Source organism: Neolamprologus brichardi, chromosome 23 (genome assembly GCF_056152115.1).
Source record: "Neolamprologus brichardi isolate AB-2024 chromosome 23, ASM5615211v1, whole genome shotgun sequence".
Classification (NCBI taxonomy): domain Eukaryota; kingdom Metazoa; phylum Chordata; class Actinopteri; order Cichliformes; family Cichlidae; genus Neolamprologus; species Neolamprologus brichardi.
Window position 1 is genome coordinate 35,869,250 of NC_142125.1, and position 23,184 is coordinate 35,892,433.

At 44.3% G+C, this 23,184-nt stretch overlaps 1 protein-coding gene across 1 annotated transcript; it reads right to left on the bottom strand.

Moving 5' to 3' along the window:
• Positions 1 to 5,483: 5,483 nt before the first annotated feature.
• On the bottom strand, positions 5,484 to 10,020 carry LOC148096288 (uncharacterized). The gene is made up of 4 exons (XM_087836389.1): positions 9,634 to 10,020; positions 8,413 to 9,132; positions 7,740 to 8,262; positions 5,484 to 5,521 (listed from the first exon to the last, which is right to left on the bottom strand). The coding sequence occupies exons 1-4, from the start codon at positions 10,018 to 10,020 to the stop codon at positions 5,484 to 5,486; spliced, it is 1,668 nt and encodes a 555-aa protein (XP_087692515.1).
• Between the last annotated feature and the right edge of the window lie 13,164 nt (positions 10,021 to 23,184).

Here is a 23,184-nt window from a genome sequence, read left to right on the forward strand (position 1 = left end):
TGCTTTCAAATCTTTGACGTAAAACTTTGATGTAAAAATGTTTGACTTAAATGTGATGCTCAAAACATCATCTTTAAAAAAAAGTCATGGATATTAAATTAATTAAAATATTCCTCAGTTTTTTTCATGGCTTCCAAGTTTTTTGTAATATTTACTGTATTTTTTCCAACGTGATATATATTTGTTAGAAGAAGAGGAAGATGTTGAATTTCTGTGAATGTCTCTGTTTATTCTTGTTGTTACTTCATCCATATTCAGATTTTGCAATTAACATTCCAAAATTGGACGCACTTGGCTTTGATGTGTGGATGTAAAGCTATGGTGTTGTAAAAACAAGATAATATTTATGTATTTTACATAGTGTATATATTCTGTGTAATTAAAATATGTTTATTGCTGTTATTGATGTTCGTAACAATAAGGAAACTAGATAAATAATAACTGATGACTTATGAAGAAGGAGTGGGATTCAATAAGTTTGCACTTCTTCCCACTCTTTTTGAGATATGTGAACTGAAACAGGTAGAGCATTATTGCAGTGTATTTTTCTTTATTTTGCACTTTTTTTCCTTTTCTTATTTTTTCATATATGACTTATATGGTTTAAACAAAACAAAACAAAAAAAGGTTACGTTGTGTTTCTAATTTAATAAATTTAATACATCCCATATGTCCATCCATCTATCCATTTCCTCAAACGTTTGTCCAGTTCAGGGTGGTAGGAGGAGCCTGTTCAAGCTGTTCGAACAGGCAAAAGGCAGGGCACACCTTGGACAGGTGTGACAGACATTTGCACCTACAGCCAACTGGAATCGCCCTAGCAGGTTCGGACCACAAACGCACATTGTTGGTTCTAGTTCTCCTGCCTTATTTGCTTGCCTGTTGCTGCCTGAGTTAGTCTTCTCATCTCAGTGTTTGTTAAGTCCTTTGGGTACTTCTTGATGTACTTTGAAGGCTAGTTTTCTTTTGTGTCTTGTTCTTTCCATCTTTCAGCACAGATGAGAAGGATATGCGGGTGGAGCTAATGAGGGCTGGGCATATGTATGTAGTCCTGTCATCTCCTTTGTCTGTTTCGGTTGGTTTGATTCCTCATATTTCTGCCCTTTGATCTTCATGGTACATTTTTTGTTGTGTTTTTGTTTCCTTTTGGACAGTGTGTAACTTGCTTTATTGCCTCATACATATAGGCTTGGCTTCACTTTTTCAACCTGCCTATGTGTTTTGTGTTTGATTCATCTCCTCAGCATAGTCTGACAAATACAGTACTATGCAAAAATCATGAGCAACTCTTTAAATTTTTATCTGGGAAGATGGGATGTAATGTATGTGCAGCAATTTATTGAAATTTGCATACATAAAAAACAGCATACGAATCACAAATTGAGTTTTACACTATTCCAACAAGCTTGAAAGTCAATATTTAGTGTGACCACCTTCAGCAAAGCTTCTGGACAGTATTCAGGAGGAGTTCTGTAATACATGGGGAACAAAAGAGCCATGAAGAGCTTGATTACCACTGACTAGCTGACGGCAATTTGGCGAGAAGTGGAGGTAGGAGCTGGTTCTGAAATACAGGCAGATTATGAGCAATGGTGAACAGGTGAGAACAGCTCAGAGCCCAGACCGGAGAGTCCACCTACTGGTGGAGGCCGAAGCTCTCCAACTCCTTCTTCAACAGCCAGGTTAGTAATCATATGACACAGAAGCACCAGATTAGTAACAAAACATGACATGGAGAAGTTTTCTGTTTTGTACCTATTTTTGTGCTTGAATTATTCAGAGGTTTGTGTTAAGCTGGGTCAGTGTTAAATAGCTGAAGGAACCAACAACAAAAAGCATTTTGTTCAGGTACAGATAACTTTGAAAAACCTTTAGAAACCCTGGAGCACTGTTGCTCAAGACCACTTGCAATGGCATGAAAGTCTGTATAGATGACCCCCAGTGCACTATGCTGTAAAGATTCACAGGTTTTGTAATGTGTTCATTTCTTATTCTAAATGTTTGGTTCCTTCCTGTGAAAAGGGGAAGTCTTATTTTGAAGAAGCTTTACATACGTAATTGTGGAAAGGTAGCAAAAGAAAAGGAATAATATTTTTATTTCAACAAAAAAACTTTTTTGCCATATGTGTCAATGTATTACACATGACACAAAAATTTGTATTGATGTTTTTGTATTTTAATGGAAAGTACAAAAATACTGTTTATAATTCAAAAGAAGTTGTTGTTGTTTTTGTCTTACCAGATATTTAATGTGTGCGCTCATTTTAAAACAATAAAAATGGATTTGAAAGTCATTTAGCTGTGGCAAGTAAGCCCACAGAATGCATATTTTATTTCCATCTTTATAGGAAGGGATGATTAAGTCTTTCCATTTACTGAATTCCATTTCAATCACCTCATGTTGCAGTCCATATTAGACTTTAAATCACCATTAAAATTATGCATTCTTTTCCATCTTTATTTTAATTACAGAAGTTAAAGACTACAGAGCCATCAGTGAGTTTAAAAAAAAATACAATTAGCCATGTGTGAAACAACATTTAAAATGTTTCTATCGGAACAGACTGACAGCACTATCTACTGAGGCAGAGAATGGAGAGTGCTTGTCTTATGAAGAAGTTTCCACAAGGCTTCACCAAATGAATGAAATTGATTTGCTCAATCTCCCCCCTCATCCCTTTTTTCCACATTAGCATGAATTACTTTTTAGTGTCTGTGAGGCATTCTGCAGAAATGGCCTTTTTCTGCATATCAAATACATCATAAAGTGCCTGCAAATAAGGCAACGTGCGCATGCCTCATCGTCCAATCAATGGAGCTTCTGTCATTTGTCCTGTTCTTCTGTCCTCTTAACACCACAAGTGGATTTTCACCTAAATCACACTCGCTGTGGCTGTTTTTGTTTTGATTTGGGATGTGCTCAGTGAGAGTCAGAGACAGCAGTCTGAGCAGTAGCACTGGAGGCAGATGATGTTCTTGGGGGTCATTAATTAACTCATCCAGAGCCTTTATTAGCTCCTTAATGGATCTGGTTAGTGCATATCAAGGGTTTGATTACCTCCTGTTGGCAATGGAGAGAGGCAGACTACATGTGTGTGTGTGGGGTATGCGTTTGTGAGAAATAGACAGTGTGCTTGCAAGTTTGTCCTTTGCATGTGCGTGCATGGATGTGTATGCAGGCACCTCCAGAGATGTGTCTGTTAGGCCTCATTTGTTGGAGGCCAGGAACTGGAACGAGAAGCCCAATTCCAATCCAGCACCTCCACCCTCACAGCCTGACGAGTGTAACTCCATGTGGCATCACACTTGCAACGGCAGAAGGATTTCGTAATAAAATGGTAGAAATCCAGTGGCAAGATTTGGAACTGATAATGAGCATTTTAAGGGTTTTACATCACTATCAGATGGATATTTTAAAATCACATCCATTACTTCATGAAAAACCTGCCTTTTTTTGCTTCAGTTTCATTCTGATATTTTTAACAATTGTAAAATGCTCTAATTCGTCAATATTTTCTGTTTCTGACATTGGCATTTGTAAGAGCTAAAAAATTTAAAAGATAAAAAAAGATAAACTGTTCTTTAAAAACCAGTTCTATTTAGTTCTTTTCTGTGCCAATAATGAAGTAACCACACTTCCATCCATCCATCCATCCATTCGCTTCCGCTTATCCTTTTCAGGGTGACGGGGGGGTGCTGGAGCCAATCCCAGCTGTCATAGGGCGAGAGGCGGGGTACACCCTGGAAAGGTCGCCAGTCTGTCGCAGGGCTAACACACAACGACAGACAACCATTGGATTATCCAATTAACCTATCCCCACAAGCTGCATGTCTTTGGACGGTGGGAGGAAGCCGGAGTACCCGGAGGGAACCCACACAGACACGGGGAGAACATGCAAACTCCACACAGAAAGACCCCGGCCTGATGGCGGAATTGAACTCAGGACCTTCTTGCTTTGCGGCAACAGTGCTAGCCACCGTGCTTTTTTTTTTTAGTGTGTGAAATTTCATCTGCATTGTACACAATGGAGGGTGGTTAGTAAGCCTGCAATAGTCCAGACATTGTGTTGGAGGGATTTGTAACCCATTTCTTCAACCAATAATTATGAGTAAAATGCAGCTGAAATGTAAAAATCCAATGTTTGTTCATTCAAATAATTAATCATTACAGAAAATATGCTTGAAATAAGCTAACTGGATAGTAATCGGCTAAATTTCATTTGACCACATTCCATTAAATATAACATTTTACATCGTATTTATGTAACAAAATAAGATGGGAAATTTACACGTAATTAATGTTCTTTTGTTTTGTTTTTTTGGGTGCGCTTTAAGTTATTTGGTGTGGAATAGCACGTTAGTGCTGACAGATCTGCACATTCCCCTTTGTGAGTTCACTTGAAGAACTCTGCTTCCTCCCACAGGTCAAAGACATGCATGTAAGATTATTTGTGTAAATATGTGTGAAAACGTTAAATCTGCATTGTGCAAGTGTTTTGAGTAGCTAGCAAGAGTTAAAAAAAAGGCCTATATAAATGCCAGTCCATTCCACTTAATGTGGAAGACAACCCATGAAAAAGTGCAAGCGGTTGAGTGAAAAGTTGAGTCGAAAAGGTGAAAGCTAGTAGCTTTCCATCTATCTGAGTTCAAAATAATCTTTATTTATCTTATTCTGGGTCTTGGTGCAGTTCCAGCTGTTTTGGCTCCATTTCTCTTATTGTTAGGTACCCTTTCTTCTGCTTCGCTGCACCTTGTAAGTAAAAGATTTCAACAGCAGGTGAGTAGAACTCATGTACTCGCAGCCAAAGCTGTGTGGGTACAACATTAGGCTCTCTGACATCATACAGAGGCACAAACGGAACATTTACAGCAGTCAGATCCCTGAGCTCTTGGCTCATGATTGCTTACAAACCAGATTTTAATTAATTTCAATTCAGTTCAGTTAATTTATATATAATATATTGTAAGGCAAAGACCTCATAATAATACAACACAAAATGATATAATACAGAAATATATAAAATACAGAGGATACCCCAACAATCACACACTTGCCCATGAGTGTGTGATTGGCACACTTTGGCAACACTTTGGCAACAGTGGGAAGGAAGAAAGCAACAGGAACAGAAAGAAACCTAGCAGAACCAGTCTCAGGGAGGGGCAGTCATCTACCCCAACTGTTTACATCAAAGTTGCCTGCAACTGGACTCAAAGAGTGTTCACTTACAATGCTAAAACTGTGCCTTTTAAAATAAATTGGTTGCAGCTTTTACTTTAAAAGTGGATGTTCTTCCTTTGCTGGTTTATGTTGCACATTTAATTGTTTCACTGCTAAGTAGTTGGCAAGTATCATCTTAGTACAGGTGATCTGATGCTAGCGACTAGTATAATCATAAGGAGACTGTCAGTAACCTCCAGCTACCAATCACCAAACTGCTGGGTAATGCTTGTTTTTTCCTTAGCAACCAATGATTGACAGATGGTCACTCTTCAGTCTCTAGGCCTATGGGTCCAAGGTGATCTGGTGACAACAAGTTAAGCAGTAATCGTACTAAAATTGATTCGAAAAATTAGCCTAAAAAATGAGTCTAGGTCTTGTTTTACTATTAACTCCAGCAGGTTCAATCATCCCACCAATCTTTGTTTTGCTGTATTCTCCAAAAGGGTTTACAGTGCATTTGCTTGTATCTCCCAATTTGCAGCCAAAACTGCATGGCCGAGTTCAAGTCGATAAAATGGAACTTATACTCCATTGATGAGCTCAGAAAACTATAGCTCCAAGTAAAGCCTTACTTCATGTCTCCAGCACGGTGACATTGGGATGATCTGATATCGTCGTGTTGTTGTTGTTCCCAGATTATCATGAAAATGTTGTTCCAGGTTCAACATTGCAAGTGACCAATCACATTGTTTTGACGTTATTCTTTTGCGCACCAAGCCATTTGTGCATTTATGAAATTCCAATGTTGCAAGGACAATATCAATTCTGCTTACCGTTTATTAAAGGGTTAGGGTCAGGGTTAGGGTCTGGGTCCGTTGATCAGCGGACAAAGGCGGTTTCTCGCAGCTTAAGTACAGTTTTTTGTTTTATGGCGGTTTTTTCCGGAAGTCGCAAAAGTATGACGTCACAACATTCTGATTGGTCACTTGCAATGTTGATCCTGGAACAACACCAACACGACGATATCAGATCGTGCGGTGACATTGACTGACATTCACAATATGGGGCAATGAACTCATGCTATAACTCTAGTGGGTGTGTTTTTATATATGTGAAATAAGCCTCCTAGCCTTTTACCTAGCAGTGGTGTATGTTCTCAATTGAGACACATGAGAAGATGTCAGCCCTATGTGCTCTTTCTTTCCCTTTCTTCACCCTCTCTCACACACAGCTCTGTCTCAGCAGCATTCCTTCAATATCAAACACAGGTCGTCCACCCCACAGGTTTCCCATTTCTTTGCTTAGTCTGCACACTTTCATCCCCAATGTTTTTTTTTATGCCACATGCTAGCCAGAGCTCCTACGCAGGGTGTTGGATTGATTGGGGGTTTCTCCAGCAAAAGAAATAAGAGACTATATGATGATTTAGTAAGAGGAGACAATGCAGAGTAACAAACCAAAGACAAGGATATACTCACAAAAGCCACATGTGTGGGAATTTATGCATGAAACAGCAAATCGCACAGTTGAGAAGTAGACTGATGATGTCACGGCGAGTGAGATGAGCCGTGTGGAAAATAAAGGAGGATCCAAATGCAGGCACTTGTAAAGGTGTGATGGTGGTTTATTAAACACAAACTAAAAAATGGACAAAAGGCGAACCGAACAAAGACTAAACTATACTGGGAACAAACTGAATACAGAACACGAACCTGAACATGAACGAGAGCGAGCAGAAACGGATTGACAGCAGGGAAACACACAGATGAAGCAGGGTGGGAACGCAGACGGACCAGCAACTACAATGACAGAGGACACGACTTAAATACACACAGAGAAACACGGGAATTACACACAGGTGGTGGACACAGCTGGGAATAATCAACAAGACGAGACAGAGGGAAAACTGAACACACTCACATGAGACTCAAACCTTCACAATAAAACAGGAAATGAGAACACTACAGGAAGACGCAGACCTGACACTGAGAGACAGACGGAGAATGACACATGGAACCTGAACTAAACTAAACGTGAGATACAACCGAGAACAAATCCTTAACATGAATAAACAGAAACAGAATTCTAATAATAATAATAAACCTCATAGTGCCCAAAACCATGACAATTGTCCAAAAATAAACTAACAATCCAAAACTTCAAAACACTGGGTCGAAACTGACCCAGAACCGTGACAGTACCCCCCCTCCAAGGGCTGGCTCCCGACAGCCCCAAACAGAAAACAGGACAATAAAACAGAGCACCAGACCAGGGCGGGAGGAGGGGGTCCAGGAAGGAGGGTCCGAAACAAAAAAACAAGGAGCACAACAGTCCAGAGCAAACCAAAAAAAAAACCAGGCCAACACAAAACAAGACTATTCATGAGTCCACAGGAAAGTCGGGGGTCGACAACACAAGAGCCAAAACAGTTTAGGGGGCCGACCGTGCACACGGCAACGGCGGCGACGAGCAAACAGTTCCGGGGGCCGACCGTGCACACGGCAACGACGGGCAAACAGTTCCGGGGGCCGACCGTGCACACGGCAACGGCGGCCACAGAGCAGGTCCGGAGGCCGACCGTGCACACGGCAACGGCGGCCACAGAGCAGGTCCAGAGGACGGCCGCGAGGCCAGCGGCGGCAACGAACCCTTTCCGGAGGCCGTCCACAATGGCCATGATGCCAACTCAGAGGCCTGGAAAATGGCCGCCAGAGGCGAGGCAGAACAGGCCGAGCGGGCTCTGACGGCGGCGTTGCAACCGCAGGACCAGACGAAGGCGAAGCTGCGGCTGGACCAGACGCGGATGAAGGCACAGAGGCTGGACCAGGCGCGGATGAAGGCACAGAGGCTGGACCAGGCGCGGATGAAGACGGCAGCGGGACGGCTGCGGAACCTGACGGCAGCGGGACGGCTGCGGAACCTGACGGCAGCGGGACGGCTGCAGGAGGTGATGTGGATGCAGGCAACGGTGTAGGAGACACAGGGGATGATTCAGCAGGTGGTGGCTGAACAAACTTCCCCGGAACGTCAGCAGACGTGAGGATATGCTTGCTGGGTCCTCCAGGACCCCCAGCAGATGAGGCGTGGTGCTGGGTGGGCTCCTCAGACCCACCAGCAGACGACACTCGAGGCTGGACGGGCGACTCGGGCCCTCCAGCAGACGACACCTGAGGCTGGACGGGTGACTCGGGCCCTCCAGCTGACAACACTTGAGGCTGGCTGGGTTCTCCCGAACCCCCAGCTGACGACACTTGAGGCTGGCTGGGTTCTCCCGAACCCCCAGCTGACGACACTTGAGGCTGGCTGGGTTCTCCCGAACCCCCAGCTGACGACACTTGAGGCAGGATGGGCTCCTCAGGCCCTCCAGCCGATGAGGCAGGACGCTGGCTGGGTTCACCTGAACCCCCAGCTAACATGGCGTGAGACCGGACGGGCTCCTCTGGCCCTCCAGTGGAAACAGACGCTGAAGCAGCAGGTACGGAGACCTCTGCCAGTGTGGCCACTGGCTGGGACTGAGCAGCACAGTGGCTAGACTCAGGCAGCGACAGTGGGATGCCGTCCTCAGAGGGCTGAAAGTGTTCCCCAAAACACTCAGCAGAGGACGGAGGCGGACGGATGAACTCGCTTGAACTCTCAGGGGGTACTGAGAGCTGTGATAGATCTGGTGAGTTCTCCGGTGAGTCTGCTGGCGCTGGCGTCTTGACCTCTAGGGGTCCAGAGTTGGCTGGCGACTGACACCCAGCCTCTGGGGAGGCCCTAGAGGGAGCAACTGTCTCTGACATGGCCAGCTCAAGAGAACCAGCAGATATTGTGGTGAAGTGTGTTCCCTGCTTAAAATGAGGCTGTGAGGATGATGACTGAGTGAATGAGTGGGTAGGCTGCTGAGCTAGTGGCGACTGAGCTACAAGTAGCAGAGACTGAACTGAGGGCAGCGCGCCTGCTGACTGAACTGAGGGCAGCGCGCCTGCTGACTGAACTGAGGGCAGCGCGCCTGCAGACTGAACTGAGGGCAGCGCGCCTGCTGACTGAACTGAGGGCAGCGCGCCTGCTGACTGAACTGAGGGCAGCGCGCCTGCTGACTGAACTGAGGGCAGCGCGCCTGCTGACTGAACTGAGGGCAGCGCGCCTGCTGACTGAACTGAGGGCAGCGCGCCTGCTGACTGAACTGAGGGCAGCGCGCCTGCTGACTGAACTGAGGGCAGCGGGCCTGCTGACTGAACTGAGGGCAGCGGGCCTGCTGTCTGAACTGAGGGCAGTGTTACAGGCCTGGCATTTGACTGGGATGGAAGTGAGGATGGGACAATGGAGCGGACACGGTCATAAACATGGAACGAGGGTTCAGAACAGGCAGTCTCAGATGCTATGGCCATGGATGAGAAATCAATGTTATCCTCAGTCGACGCACAAAAAATAGCCCCAGAATAAACAGTCACAGAAGCAACAGAGTCAACAAAAATGTCCCTTTCACTCACCACAGCCGGCTGCTCTGACATTCTGAACTCCGGCTGTGGGGTGCCGCGCCGGCGGCGCGAACGTCGCTTCCTCCGTGGAGACGGCTCCGATGGGCCGGGTAACTCCTCATCCGGCGGTACGGATGGCACGACCTCCGTTGAAGCGAGCGGGCGAGCAGTAGCGGCGGGAGGGTGGAGGTGTAGTTCGTGGAGAATGAAGTTTTGCGCGAGCGGGTGCAGGGAGTCCAATAGCCAGGGATAATCTGTAATCAGCTGTTGTAGCCTGACTTCCAGAACGTAGAGAAACGCTTCTCCCTCATGCTCAAGCCACAGGTTGATTAATCGTGACACTGAGTCCGTTATGAGCTGTCGAAGCTCCGTGGGTGGGGTGAATGCCGCTGGATCCATATCTGGCTGGTCCGTACTGTCACGGCGAGTGAGATGAGCCGTGTGGAAAATAAAGGAGGATCCAAATGCAGGCACTTGTAAAGGTGTGATGGTGGTTTATTAAACACAAACTAAAAAATGGACAAAAGGCGAACCGAACAAAGACTAAACTATACTGGGAACAAACTGAATACAGAACACGAACCTGAACATGAACGAGAGCGAGCAGAAACGGATTGACAGCAGGGAAACACACAGATGAAGCAGGGTGGGAACGCAGACGGACCAGCAACTACAATGACAGAGGACACGACTTAAATACACACAGAGAAACACGGGAATTACACACAGGTGGTGGACACAGCTGGGAATAATCAACAAGACGAGACAGAGGGAAAACTGAACACACTCACATGAGACTCAAACCTTCACAATAAAACAGGAAATGAGAACACTACAGGAAGACGCAGACCTGACACTGAGAGACAGACGGAGAATGACACATGGAACCTGAACTAAACTAAACGTGAGATACAACCGAGAACAAATCCTTAACATGAATAAACAGAAACAGAATTCTAATAATAATAATAAACCTCATAGTGCCCAAAACCATGACAATTGTCCAAAAATAAACTAACAATCCAAAACTTCAAAACACTGGGTCGAAACTGACCCAGAACCGTGACAGATGATGCATTAGTTGAAAGGCGGTAAATGAGAGTTGTTTGACAGATCTATATGTGAGGTGGCGTAAACGTGCATGCTTTTGGACTGTGAGGCGTACATTTGCATATTCATTTGAAATGAAATGTATCAGCGATATGCTCGTGTCATATGTTAGCATAAAAGCACAGTTGGAAGGAAACACACACAGCTTGCATTATGTATCAGATGATCTGTTGCTACTTGGCTGGTTCTTAACAGTTAATAGCCTCATAAATAATAAGGTAAGAGATCTTAGCACTTGTAGCAAATGAATGTTAGTATTTCGAATCCGCTTTTCCTCCTTAGGTGTAATTGAAAGCGAAACTCATGCAGTCTTGGTGACATCTGCTCCCTCCTATTCTGCTTCCAACTCTCTGGGCCTCTTGTATTACCTCACTTGTGGTATTTGCAGCAAGTCAGATGCCTGCTTGTGTGATGTACATCCGGTAATTGGCAGCACTGTCCAAGTGCCTGTTAAGATTGCAAGAGTGTGCGTGATTTTCTTTCCTTTTTTAAGAAACTGGAACACGGTTAATGGGGTCGTACTGTCACATGTGCAAATACTGTACACGGTTCTTACTTGCTCAAATCCAGATGCTTTTAACACATGCCATTTTCATGTTCCATAACAAGTAACAGCTCTATAAATTAACCATATAAGAGCAGTGAAGAGGCTGGGGGAGATGCATGTGATCTAAATGAAGCAGTCCAATAAAGAAGAGGCTGACTTCCATCATTATTTCAACTGGTTTCTTGATTAAATACGTTTTTCAGAACTATTTCAAAAATTGAATAACAAAACCTGGGTTTCTGTGGCTTTATTTCGGCTACTGAAGGGGCAGCCAATCAGAAGATAGTTTGCTAGGATGGCTTGTTTCAAACAGTGGATGATGTGAAGGGCTGTACCAAAAAGCTATTCTATTAAGTCCAGTTGCATAAATATGGACCCAGAAATAAGAACTAATAGGTCCCCTGTATAATTCAATGTTAACACTTGTCACGGACCCGGTTCTGGGGACTCGGGGTCCGTGAGCAGTGTGTACTATAATTATTATCCATCCATCTTCATCCGCTTTATCCGGGGCCGGGTCGCGGGGGCAGCAGCCTAAGCAAAGAGGCCCAGACCTCCCTCTCCCCAGCCACCTCCTCCAGCTCATCCGGGGGAACACCAAGGCGTTCCCAGGCCAGCCGAGAGATATAATCTCTCCAGCGTGTCCTGGGTCTGCCCCGGGGCCTCCTCCCGGTGGGACATGCCTGGAACACCTCACCCAGGAGGCGCCCAGGGGGCATCCTTGTCAGATGCCCAAACCACCTCAGCTGGCTCCTTTCGATGTGGAGCAGCAGCGGCTCTACTCTGAGCCCCTCCCGGATAGCCGAACTTCTCACCCTATCTCTAAGGGAGATGCCAGCCACCCTTCGGAGGAAGCTCATTTCCGCCGCTTGTATCCGCGATCTCGTCCTTTCGGTCACTACCCACAGCTCGTGGCCATAGGTGAGGGTAGGGACGTAGATCGACCGGTAAATTGAGAGCTTCGCTTTTACACTCAGCTCCCTCTTCACCACGACGGACCGGTGCAGCGTCTGCATTACTGCAGCCGCAGCCCCAATCCGTCTGTCGATCTCCGGCTCCCTTCTCCCATCACTCGCGAACAAGACCCCGAGATACTTGAACTCCTCCACTTGGGGCAGGACCTCATCCCCGACCCGGAGTGGGCACTCCACCCTTTTCCGGCTGAGAACCATGGCCTCAGATTTGGAGGTGCTGATCCTCATTCCCGCTGCTTCACACTCGGCTGCGAACCGCTCCAGTGCGAGCTGGAGGCCCTCACCCGATGAAGCCAACAGAACCACATCATCCGCAAAGATCAGAGATGAGATCCTGAGGCCACCAAAGCGAAAGCCCTCCGCCACTTGGCTGCGCCTAGAAATCCTGTCCATAAAAATTATGAACAGAACCGGTGACAAAGGGCAGCCCTGGCGGAGACCATCACCCACCGGGAACGAGTCCGACTTATTGCCGGCAATGCGAACCAAGCTCTTGCAACGGTTGTATAGGGATCGAATGGCCCGTAGCAATGGGCCAGACACCCCATACTCCCGCAACACCTCCCACAGGACACCCCGAGGGACACGGTCGAATGCCTTCTCCAAGTCCACAAAACACATGTAGACTGGTTGGGCAAACTCCCATGCACCCTCAAGTATCCTCGAGAGGATGAAGAGCTGGTCCAGTGTTCCGCGACCAGGACGAAAACCGCATTGTTCCTCCTGCATCAGAGGTTCGACTAGCGGACGAACTCTCCTTTCCAGCACCCTGGCATAGACTTTCCCGGGGAGGCTGAGGAGTGTGATCCCCCTGTAGTTGGAACACACCCTCCGGTCCCCCTTCTTAAAGATGGGGACCACCACCCCGGTCTGCCAATCCACGGGTACTGCCCCTGATCTCCACGCAACATTGCAGAGGCGTGTCAGCCAGGACAGCCCTACAACGTCCAGAGCCTTCAGGAACTCGGGGCGGACCTCATCAACACCAGGGGCTCTGCCACCAAGGAGTTGTTTAACTGCCTCAGTGACCTCGCCCCCAGAAATTGGCGGGTCATTCCCCTCATCTCCAGACTCTGCTTCCTCCTCGGAAGACGCGTCAGTGGGATTAAGGAGGTCCTCGAAGTATTCCTTCCACCGCCTGACAATTTTCTCAGTCGACGTCAGCAGCGCTCCGCCAGCACTATACACAGTGCAGGTAGAGCACCGCTTTCCCCTCCTGAGACGCCTGACGGTTTGCCAGAACCTCTTCGAGGCAGTCCGAAAGTCTTTTTCCATGGCCTCTCCGAACTCCTCCCACACCCGAGTTTTTGCTTCAGCCACTGCCCGAGCCGCATTCCGCTTGGCCTGTCGATACCTGTCGGCTGCCTCCGGAGTCCCACAGGCTAACCAAGCCCGATAGGACTCCTTCTTCAGCCTGGTGGCTCCCTTCACCTCTGGTGTCCACCATTTGGTTCGGGGATTACCACCACGGCAGGCACCAACCACCTTGCGGCCGCAGCTCAATGCAGCAGCTTCGGCAATGGAGGCGCTGAACATGGTCCATTCGGACTCGATGTCCCCCGCCTCCCTCGGAATGCTGTTGAAGCTCTGCCGGAGGTGTGAGTTGAAGATCTCGCGGACTGGGGCCTCTGCTAGTCGTTCCCAGCACACCCTCACTACGCGTTTAGGTGCACCAGGTCTGTCCAGCGTCCTCCCCCGCCACCTGATCCAACTCACCACCAGGTGGTGATCAGTTGACAGCTCAGCTCCTCTCTTTACCCGAGTGTCCAGAACATATGGTCGCAGGTCTGGTGATACGATTACAAAATCGATCATCGACCTACGGCCTAGAGCGTCCTGGTGCCACGTGCACTTATGGACACTCTTATGTTCGAACAAGGTGTTCGTTATGGCCAAACTGTGATTAGCACAGAAGTCCAATAACAAAGCACCGCTCGGGTTCAGATCAGGGAGGCCGTTCCTCCCAATCACGCCCCTCCAGGTCTCGCTGTCGTTACCCACGTGAGCATTGAAGTCTCCCAGCAGGACAACAGAGTCTCCAGGTGGAGCACCTTCCAGCACCCCCCCCAGGGACTCTAAGAAGGCTGGGTACTCCGAACTGCCACTCGGCGCATAAGCGCAGATGACAGTCAGGACCCGTTCCCCGACCCTAAGGCGCAGGGAACAAACCCTCTCGTCCACCGGGAAAAACCCCAACGTACCGGCAGCAAGCCGAGGGGATATTAGAATACCCACCCCAGCCCGCCGCCTCTCACCAGGGGCAACTCCAGACTGAGACAGAGTCCAGCCCCTCTCCAGGAGACTGGTTCCAGAGCCCAAGCCGTGCGTAGAGGTGAGCCCGACTATATCTAGCCGGTACCTCTCAACCTCACGCACTAACTCAGGCTCCTTCCCCACCAGAGAGGTGACATTCCATGTCCCTATTGCCAGTCTTGGCAGCCGGGGGTCAGTCCGCCAGGGCCTCCGCTCCTGGCCGCCACCCGGCACACAATGCACCCGACCCCTATGGCGCCTCCTGCGGGTGGTGGGCCTGCGGGAGGATGGGCCCATGTCGCCTCTTCGGGCTGTGCCCGGCCGGGCCCCATGGACTAAGGCCCGGCCACCAGACGCTCGCCCTCGGGCACCCTCCCCGGGCCTGGCTCCAGGGCGGGGCCCCGGTAACCCTATCCCGGGCAGGGTAAACTGTTCCCTCTGTGTTTTTTTCATTGGGGTCTTCTGAATCGCTCTTTGTCTGGTCCCTCACCCAGGACCAATTTGCCATGGGAGACCCTACCAGGGGGCAAAAGCCCCCAGACAACATAGCCCCTGGGATCCCTGGGACACACAAACCCCTCCACCACGATAAGGTTGCGATTCACGGAGGAGCTATAATTATTATAATTATTATTATTATTTTGTGATGTGTGTGTCTTCTGCACAATGCTGTCATGTCTGTGTTCCACTTATTTTTTGTGTAGGCATGGTGTGTGTGTGTTTGTATATGTGTGTGTCTGCGGGTGTGGGTGTAGGACTATAGGTGTGGGTGTAGGACTACAGGTGTGGGTGTAGGACTACAGGTGCTGGAGGACTGGCCACACCTGAAGTCCCTGCCACACACCTGCTGCTGATCAGGGCTCGTCGGAGGAGCTATTTAGGAGAGTGTTGGAGCTCCCACCAACGTGGGATCATTGCGTTACATCTGAAGTTAGTGTGTCAGTGTACGGTAGTGCAGATCGTGTATGCCCACGGGGGTCAGTGTTGACGGCTGCTTCTGTTTTTTTCCTGCAGGTGGAACGTGGAACCAGAAGGACAGCACGCACAGGGTGTGCAGAAACACGAGCACGGACGTCGGAGGGGAACACACACACAGGAGTCTAGGGAGCAACAGGGATTTAGTGTGTTTATTTACAGTGAGGTAAATAACAGATGCACACTGTCTTCACTAAAGAGTCCAGCTTTCGGGTCCTCCTTTCTCACATCCCCACACTAGAACTGGAAATTCTGAAAGTCTGTAAAAATAAAACACCATGACTTCACATTTCATGACTTTTCAACATCTGAAGCATTGACTTGGCTGCAGGACTGACTTGTCTCACTAAAGTTCATGTTTCAACGATAAGAAGGAAGCTGGGCAAAAAACCGCATACATGGGAGAGTTCCATCACTAACCAAAAAGAATACAAAGGTCTTATATACACCAAAAAAATGTGTGTGTGTGTATATATATATATATATATATATATATATATATATATATATATATATATATATATATATATATATATATATATATATATATATATATATATATATATATATATATATATATATATATAATTATTATTATTTTATTTTTTATCTATTTATTTATTTTTTTGATGATCCCCAAGGAAAATATTCTGACTGAAGAGACAAAAATAGGATCCATAAAAAAGGACAGCACGGAAACAGTAAAATATTGTGATGGTGTAGGGGTGCTTTGCTGCTTCAGGACCTGGATGCCTTGCCATAATGGATTGAGCCATGAATTCTGCTCTCTACCAGAAAATCCTGATGGAGAATGTCCAGCTGTCAATTCTTGCCCTGAAGCTCAAGCACACTTTGGTTAAGCAACAGGACAAAGACCCGAAAGACATCTGCAAGTCCACCTCTGAATGTTTAAAAAAAAAAACAACCCAAAATGAAGCTTTTGTCATGGCATTGTCAAAGTCTGGACTTTGGACAAGCATCTTAATTGGACAATCCAATTAAGATGCTTTGGCATGACTTTAAACAGGCCATCCATGCTCAAAAACCAACATGGTTGAATCACAGCATTTCTTTAAAGGAGAGTTGACCAAAATTCCTCCACAGTAATGTGAAAGCCTCATTGCCAGTGCTTGATTGCAGTTCTTACTACAGAGGGTGATACAACTAGTTATTAGGAATGAGGCCAATTACTTTAACACATAGTGAAAGAAGTTATTCAAACCTTTCTGGTTCTAAATAAATGAAATCATCATTAAAAAAACGTGTTTTGTATTTACTTGGATTATCTTTGTGTAATGTTAAAATTTGTTTGATGATGTTGTAAACAATTGTCTTTGGTATGAAGCTTTATTTTAATTTCTTGTATAAATCAAACTAGATTTCTGCATGTGTGTGTGTGTGTGTGTGTGTGTGTGTGTGTAGCCTAAAGAATATTCTGCGTGATTCTGTGTGTATTTTCTATCCTGATTATTCTTTTAGAGTCTAATGAGGAATTTTTTATGAATACGTTCAACAAATAATTATATAATAAAACAGCTACAACCAAAGTCATTTTTACAGGATATAGTATTTATACAGATCTACTTTACATGAGTGCTACACATAATTTTCACACATTACATCATTCCCTCAGGACCCTCAACGAAGGCATGTTCCCACAGCCATGAAGTTGACCTTGATGCTTATTATTGATGCTAAAGATTATTATCTTTGTTTGTTTTCTATTATTCAATACTTCTCTTTTACAATGATCAAAATATTCTTTTTAATAGTTATTTCAAACTTACTGTCTGTAGTGTGTGCTTTAATGTTTGATTGTACTTACATTTTGAATTTATGAAGTGCATTTCTCAATACTGTTAATAACTGAATGAATTTTCTGAACATTATGAGCACAATGAAATTTATTTTTGTATAAGATTTTATGGTGTTACTGTTAACCACCAAAGTGTATTAAATTGTTTGATACGCTTACCTCTGCTCTCACATAGTGTAAGTGTGCAGTGTGTTTGATGTCTGCCAACTTACTTGGACTTTGAACACACACTTAAGTGCTCAAAGTGTGGGTATTCTGACAGATCTTGTGTGACTTCTTCCACCTGCCCTCTAGATATCCAACATTTTCAGTTGCTCGATAAGTCCTATGACTACAGGACTTTACACAGGTTTTTGAGGCTAGCCCAGACCTTCTCTATGTTCTAGAAACGTCCAATAGAAATGGATTTACAGTACAAACATTCTGCCACAGGAGTGACTGTATAAGGAGCAGTGATACTGGAAGCACATGGATCTTTTTTATGGTTTTAAGTTAAGTTAAATCCAAGTTTAAAAGTAACTGATAGTTGTAATGGTTAAATAAATTTAAGTTAAGTAGACCAGTAATTGGGCTTGGGCACAATGCAGCACTGAACTGGAGAAAGGGACTCAAGTTCAGCTATGTATAAATGTCAAGTGAAACCTCTCTATAACAGCTAGACAACAACTCTGACCTCAGCAGCACAAAGAACAATTTGTTTCAGCTCAACATGCTGGTAAACATGACAGCTGTCGGAGGCGCCTTACGTTCAAGTAATTATACAAAAGACATAAAACTACAATGAGAGAAAATCCTTCCAGAGTTAATTACATCTATTCAAAACTCTTTCTTTGGTGACCTTTCCTCACAGGGGTAATGACACACAGCTCAGCTCTCTCCACAAAGTTTATCTTCCTATCAAGAGAGCATTTCCATTTAATTCCACTTCTTTCCCGCTCTAACCTTTGATACAGAGGTTCAATATGCAAATCATCATCTTCATATTGTTAGTGAGGTGAATTAGCATCTGCTTTTTTGCCATATTATCTCACTTTGGGTTTACATAAACGTTCATTGTCAGTGTAGCGGCGGTTCTTTTGAATTATGCATGAGGTTCTTCCCTCGGCTGAATCCGAGAACTCTAGATCAGCATATTTTAGATATTCAAACATTTCTCTCAGTACATTTGGCATTAATATGTAACCCTCGTCTGAAACTGTGATAGTAACACCTTTTGGATGCACCCGGGCCCCAGTCCCCCCTTAACACGGCTGAACAAATGTGGAAAGTACATGAGATGCACTTGCATGTGTTTGTCAAAACAAATGTTTTAACACTGTGCATCTTTGTGGTCTTAGAAAAAGCAGATGGCGTTCTGCTGTGCAGCCTCAGTTGTCTCTTGCGATACACAGTTTTTGCTACGATAACCAAGATTTATCTATTCTTCTTTGCTGAATGCGACACAAATGCAAACATGGTGTAAGGTTAAAAGCTAGAATCCTTGAATGGCTTTAAAGTTCATATATTTCAACTTATAAATACTTAGTCTGATTTGTAATGTTTTGTTTTTCTTTGGTACTGATACTATAACAGTCACCTCAAGCCACTTTATATAATAAGGCAAAGACCTTACAATAACACAGACAAACCACAACAATTAAAACAGACCTTTTTGAGCAAGAACTTAGCAACAGTGGCATGCGATATACTCATCCAACTAATCTGAACATTTAGAAACACTCTCCCTTGTTTTCAGCCGTTTCAGGAAGTATCGCTTACTTTATATCTTGCTAAATGTGATTTGGCAAAGCTACAGTCAAATACCTGGGGAAACGAGTGGGACAGGGACAGGTATGGTGGCTGGCTGAGGTTCTCTGTAATAGTTGAGGAAGGCAAGTGGGTAGGGGTGAGCTGCCATTACTTTTAACCCATTGTTTTTCCTGTTTTTGGATAGAACAAGGAGGCCAGACTCTTTGTTTTGGTTCTTTTTTCCCCATGAGGTTATGCGTGTGGGCTTTGTTTTGTTTATTATTTTGGCCTCGGCTCACCCTGAAGTGTTGGCACTCCTGTTCTGGTGTTTTCCTCACTACCTTGTAAATAAATGCCACTTAATGACCAGTGATTGTTTCCTGTGGCTGCTTGGGTCTTGGGGGGAGCAAGTGCCTCATCCATGCTATAAACCTGGCCCCTAGACAGGTTGTAACAGTGGGAATGAAAAACTCCCTTTTAACAGGAATAAACCTCTGGCAGAAGCAGGCTCAGGAAGGGGCAGTCATATGCTACGACTGGCGGGGTTGAGGAGAAGAAGGCATGACAAAAGGCATGTTGTGAAATAGAGGTTTATAATAAGTAATGATTCAATGCAAAGTGGTGTATAAAAAAAAGTGACCATGTAACATTAACTTGTCTGCCATTTTTAAAGTGCGACTGTATGGGCTCAGGTCAGCGAGGTCCTGGTCACACAGCCTAGAGACAAGTCCGTGACCATCTGGCAACCACCGGTCACAAGGTTGCATCTGTTGACTGGTTGGTGAAAATCTTTTGGGGATTGCTTTGCCTGCTTTCTGATTGTTGCAGTTGCCTGTTGTAGGGAGATACTAAATAGTTTGCAAACACTTGAAATCTGCCCTCTGAACAGGCATGAAACTGTGAAGAGTGCAACATCAATCGGAAAAGGGAAACTTTCAGCCTCAAAGTAAAAGTTCCGTGCTGCTCAGCTAGTAGTTAGCAAGTGTTTACAGACAAGTCAGTATCTTCTATGCAAACTACAGGTACTGCAGCAACTTACTAGTGACCAAAGCAACTCTTAGTAACCAATTTTATCTAGCGACACCTAACAACTGCTCACTAATTAGTCAAGAAATGCAAGGGTTTTTTTTTTTTTACTAGTGCCCACTGGTACTAGTAAAAAATGGCAGACTACTCTTGAGCAATGTGCAGGTACCATACAAGAGACCTCTATGAAATACTGGACTATAAACTGGCACTGCTAGTGGAAAGTGATAGCAAAGATATACTCTTATCATACTATCTGTCTTTCTTCCACAGCAAGTCTTTGTCCTGTCTTCATCCACTCACCCCCAACTGGTCGAACCTGATGGCTGCCCCTCCCTCACCGTAGTTCTTCTAGAGGTTTCTTCCTGTTAAAAGGGTGTTTTGCCTTCCCACTGTTGCCAAAGCACTTGCTCAGAAGGGTTCAAATAGTTATTGGGGCTTTCTCTGTTTTCTTTGTGTTATTGTAGGGTCTTTACCTTATATAAAGTGCCCTGAGGCAACTGTTGTTGTGATTTGATGCTATATAAATACATAAAATGGAGCTGGAGAACATCTTGATCCTTTGTACATCCAAGGAAAATTGTATGGTCTCAGGCAGCAGCAGTTTAGGAAGTAAAGGCTTGTCTATTCTGTAATTAGGATGCTGAATGTATATAATTCTTTGTAATTCTTTGGAAAATTTTTAAGATTACTGTACACTAGCAATATCTTCATATTTTAGCTTTTGTTTGGAGAATTTGTTTGCTGCTAACATTTTTCAAGTATTAAAAGTGCTGTATTACTACATGTAAATCAAAGAGCAACATTGTGGATCATATCATTTAACTTCCATCCATGTCCTTTACAGTAAGGTCAAGTTAGGAAAGATCACCTGAGCAGAACAACGTCCTCGTCTTTTTTAAAGCAAGCCTAAAAGAAATATATTACCTCTGCTTATGTAAATCACCAAAATTAATTATGGCCAGTTTTTGATCAGGAAAAAAGAAGTTTCATTATTTATCAGTTGCTATGAGTCTAGAATATTTGTTGAGAAAAATAAATATTTTATCATTTGCCAATTCACTGCATAGATTTTATATAAACTGAATAAACTCCAGCAGCATTGTGAATAGGTATATGTTAAATCAAAGCAATATTTTTTTTGTTCCTTTCTTTATTTCCTTCCTAAACCTAACAAAGTAGTTTTAGTACTTAAAACTGACAAAATGGTTGAGTAAAAAAAAAGAAAATTAGTACAAAACGGTCATGATGGAGTCTGGTGATCTAAACCACCAGCAAGATAATTCTTTTAATGTTGCTTAAAAAGCTTAAAACTACAACTAAAGGAAAAGGTACTGTATGTGTCCACTTCATGTGCAGACTAACACAATTATGTTTGATAGACCTAATATATGGATGAGAATTAAAAGTAAGAAAATAATTTTTAGTGAAAAAATAAACTATGCACTCACCATAACTAATCTTCACAACAGACTGTCTGTATGTGTGATTCATTGTGACATCAGTGATTTTATCCCAGTCCAGGGTTCTTGTTTTCTCACCATCCATATCTAACACTGCTTGAGTAACCCCGCTGCTGTTCCTAAAGTAGCTTTTCAAAGTACAAACCCCTGCAGTAGGATGTGTCACAGATATTCATATACATTTATGCACCTTTATAAATGCATTGTTGGATGAGCTTATGAGGTTTGACAAGAGTGGAAGAGCTCTGCAGACGTGTTTTTCTCATTCATTATATAATCCATAATAACAAGCTTCATGCTGGCTATTATGCATTTGTTTGTCTAGAAACATAATTTGTCTCAGTTATCGCCATTAACAACCTGCCTATAACAGGATGGGAAAAGGTGCTTTGTCAGGTCAGCGGGGTCTTCAACTACAGAAACCTGCAAATTTCAAGCTCTTTAGGTTTGCCTGTTCCCACGTGGCAAAGTCAATGCTGCAACTCCTGCATTGGCACATGGCCCTCATGCTTGCTTTCAGATCTTTTTCCATTTGTTCTCGTTGGTGGACTGTAGTTAATCTGATGCATTTGGCATGCATCTATTGTTTTTTCAACAATATATTGTATAGCATTATGAACACACTCTCCTAATGCCAGATTTAGTTCATCTGAACATTCTTGCTGAACCTTTTCTGCATTTCACTGACCCTTGATGCGGGCTAGTAAAGAGTTCATGTCTTACCAAACTGCTGTGGCAAAAAAGCAAAAATTCCTCATCATGTTCAGTGACATCTGCACTTTTTTGTTGTTTCTTTACTAGCACTGTTGCCATCCACCAAAGCAAAGAAGTGGATTGGATGGATTTTTGGACAACCTCCAGAGTTATATCAGACATTCCACTGACCTTGGAATGGGTGCTAATATTATCTACACCAAGGGTGTCAAACCTAAGAACCGTGCCCGGCAAGCAGTCCAATCTGGCCCACTGCATGACTTTGGAAGATGTGAAGAGGAGCATCAATTTTGGATTTTTTTTTACTGTATTTTCAGATGTTTACAGCTTTTCCTCCTGATAAAGACCTAACCCAATGCCATTCATACAACACCAATATAATTAAGTAATAGATAAACAACTAAATGAAAGATATGTCCCTGTTCTTTCACTATCTAATAAAAAAAAGCATTTTAATGAGCATTTGTGTGAATTTAAATAAAAACTTTTTTATATAATTACAAGAGAGAGTTGGGTAATGAGTGACACATTTATTACTTACCATTTAAGAGACATACTATTGAGTTTGACGTCCCTTATCTACACCAATGTTAGCATCCTCAGCACCAGCTGTGGTCAGGTCCCCTTCTTCTTCTCCATTCTTAGGTTTCTTTTTTTTTTGTACTTTTGGTCCAGGGCCACTGCACCACTACAAAAGCATATATTTTTATAGGTAATGGTGGTACTTTAACCATCTTGTAATGGGGTGTTTTTTCTCTGCAACTTTAAAAAATATGGAGGTGGCGTTCTTGTTGAAGTTATTGTGAAACGCTTGTATTTTAAGACTCCTCAGGTGGTGAGTTTTCATAGAAAATAATTTGTGCATTTTTTCCAATATGACAAAATCAAACATCCAGAGGTCCTCTTTATAAAGATACTATTGTGTATCTTTGTAGACCAGTCTTACTCAGTATTGAA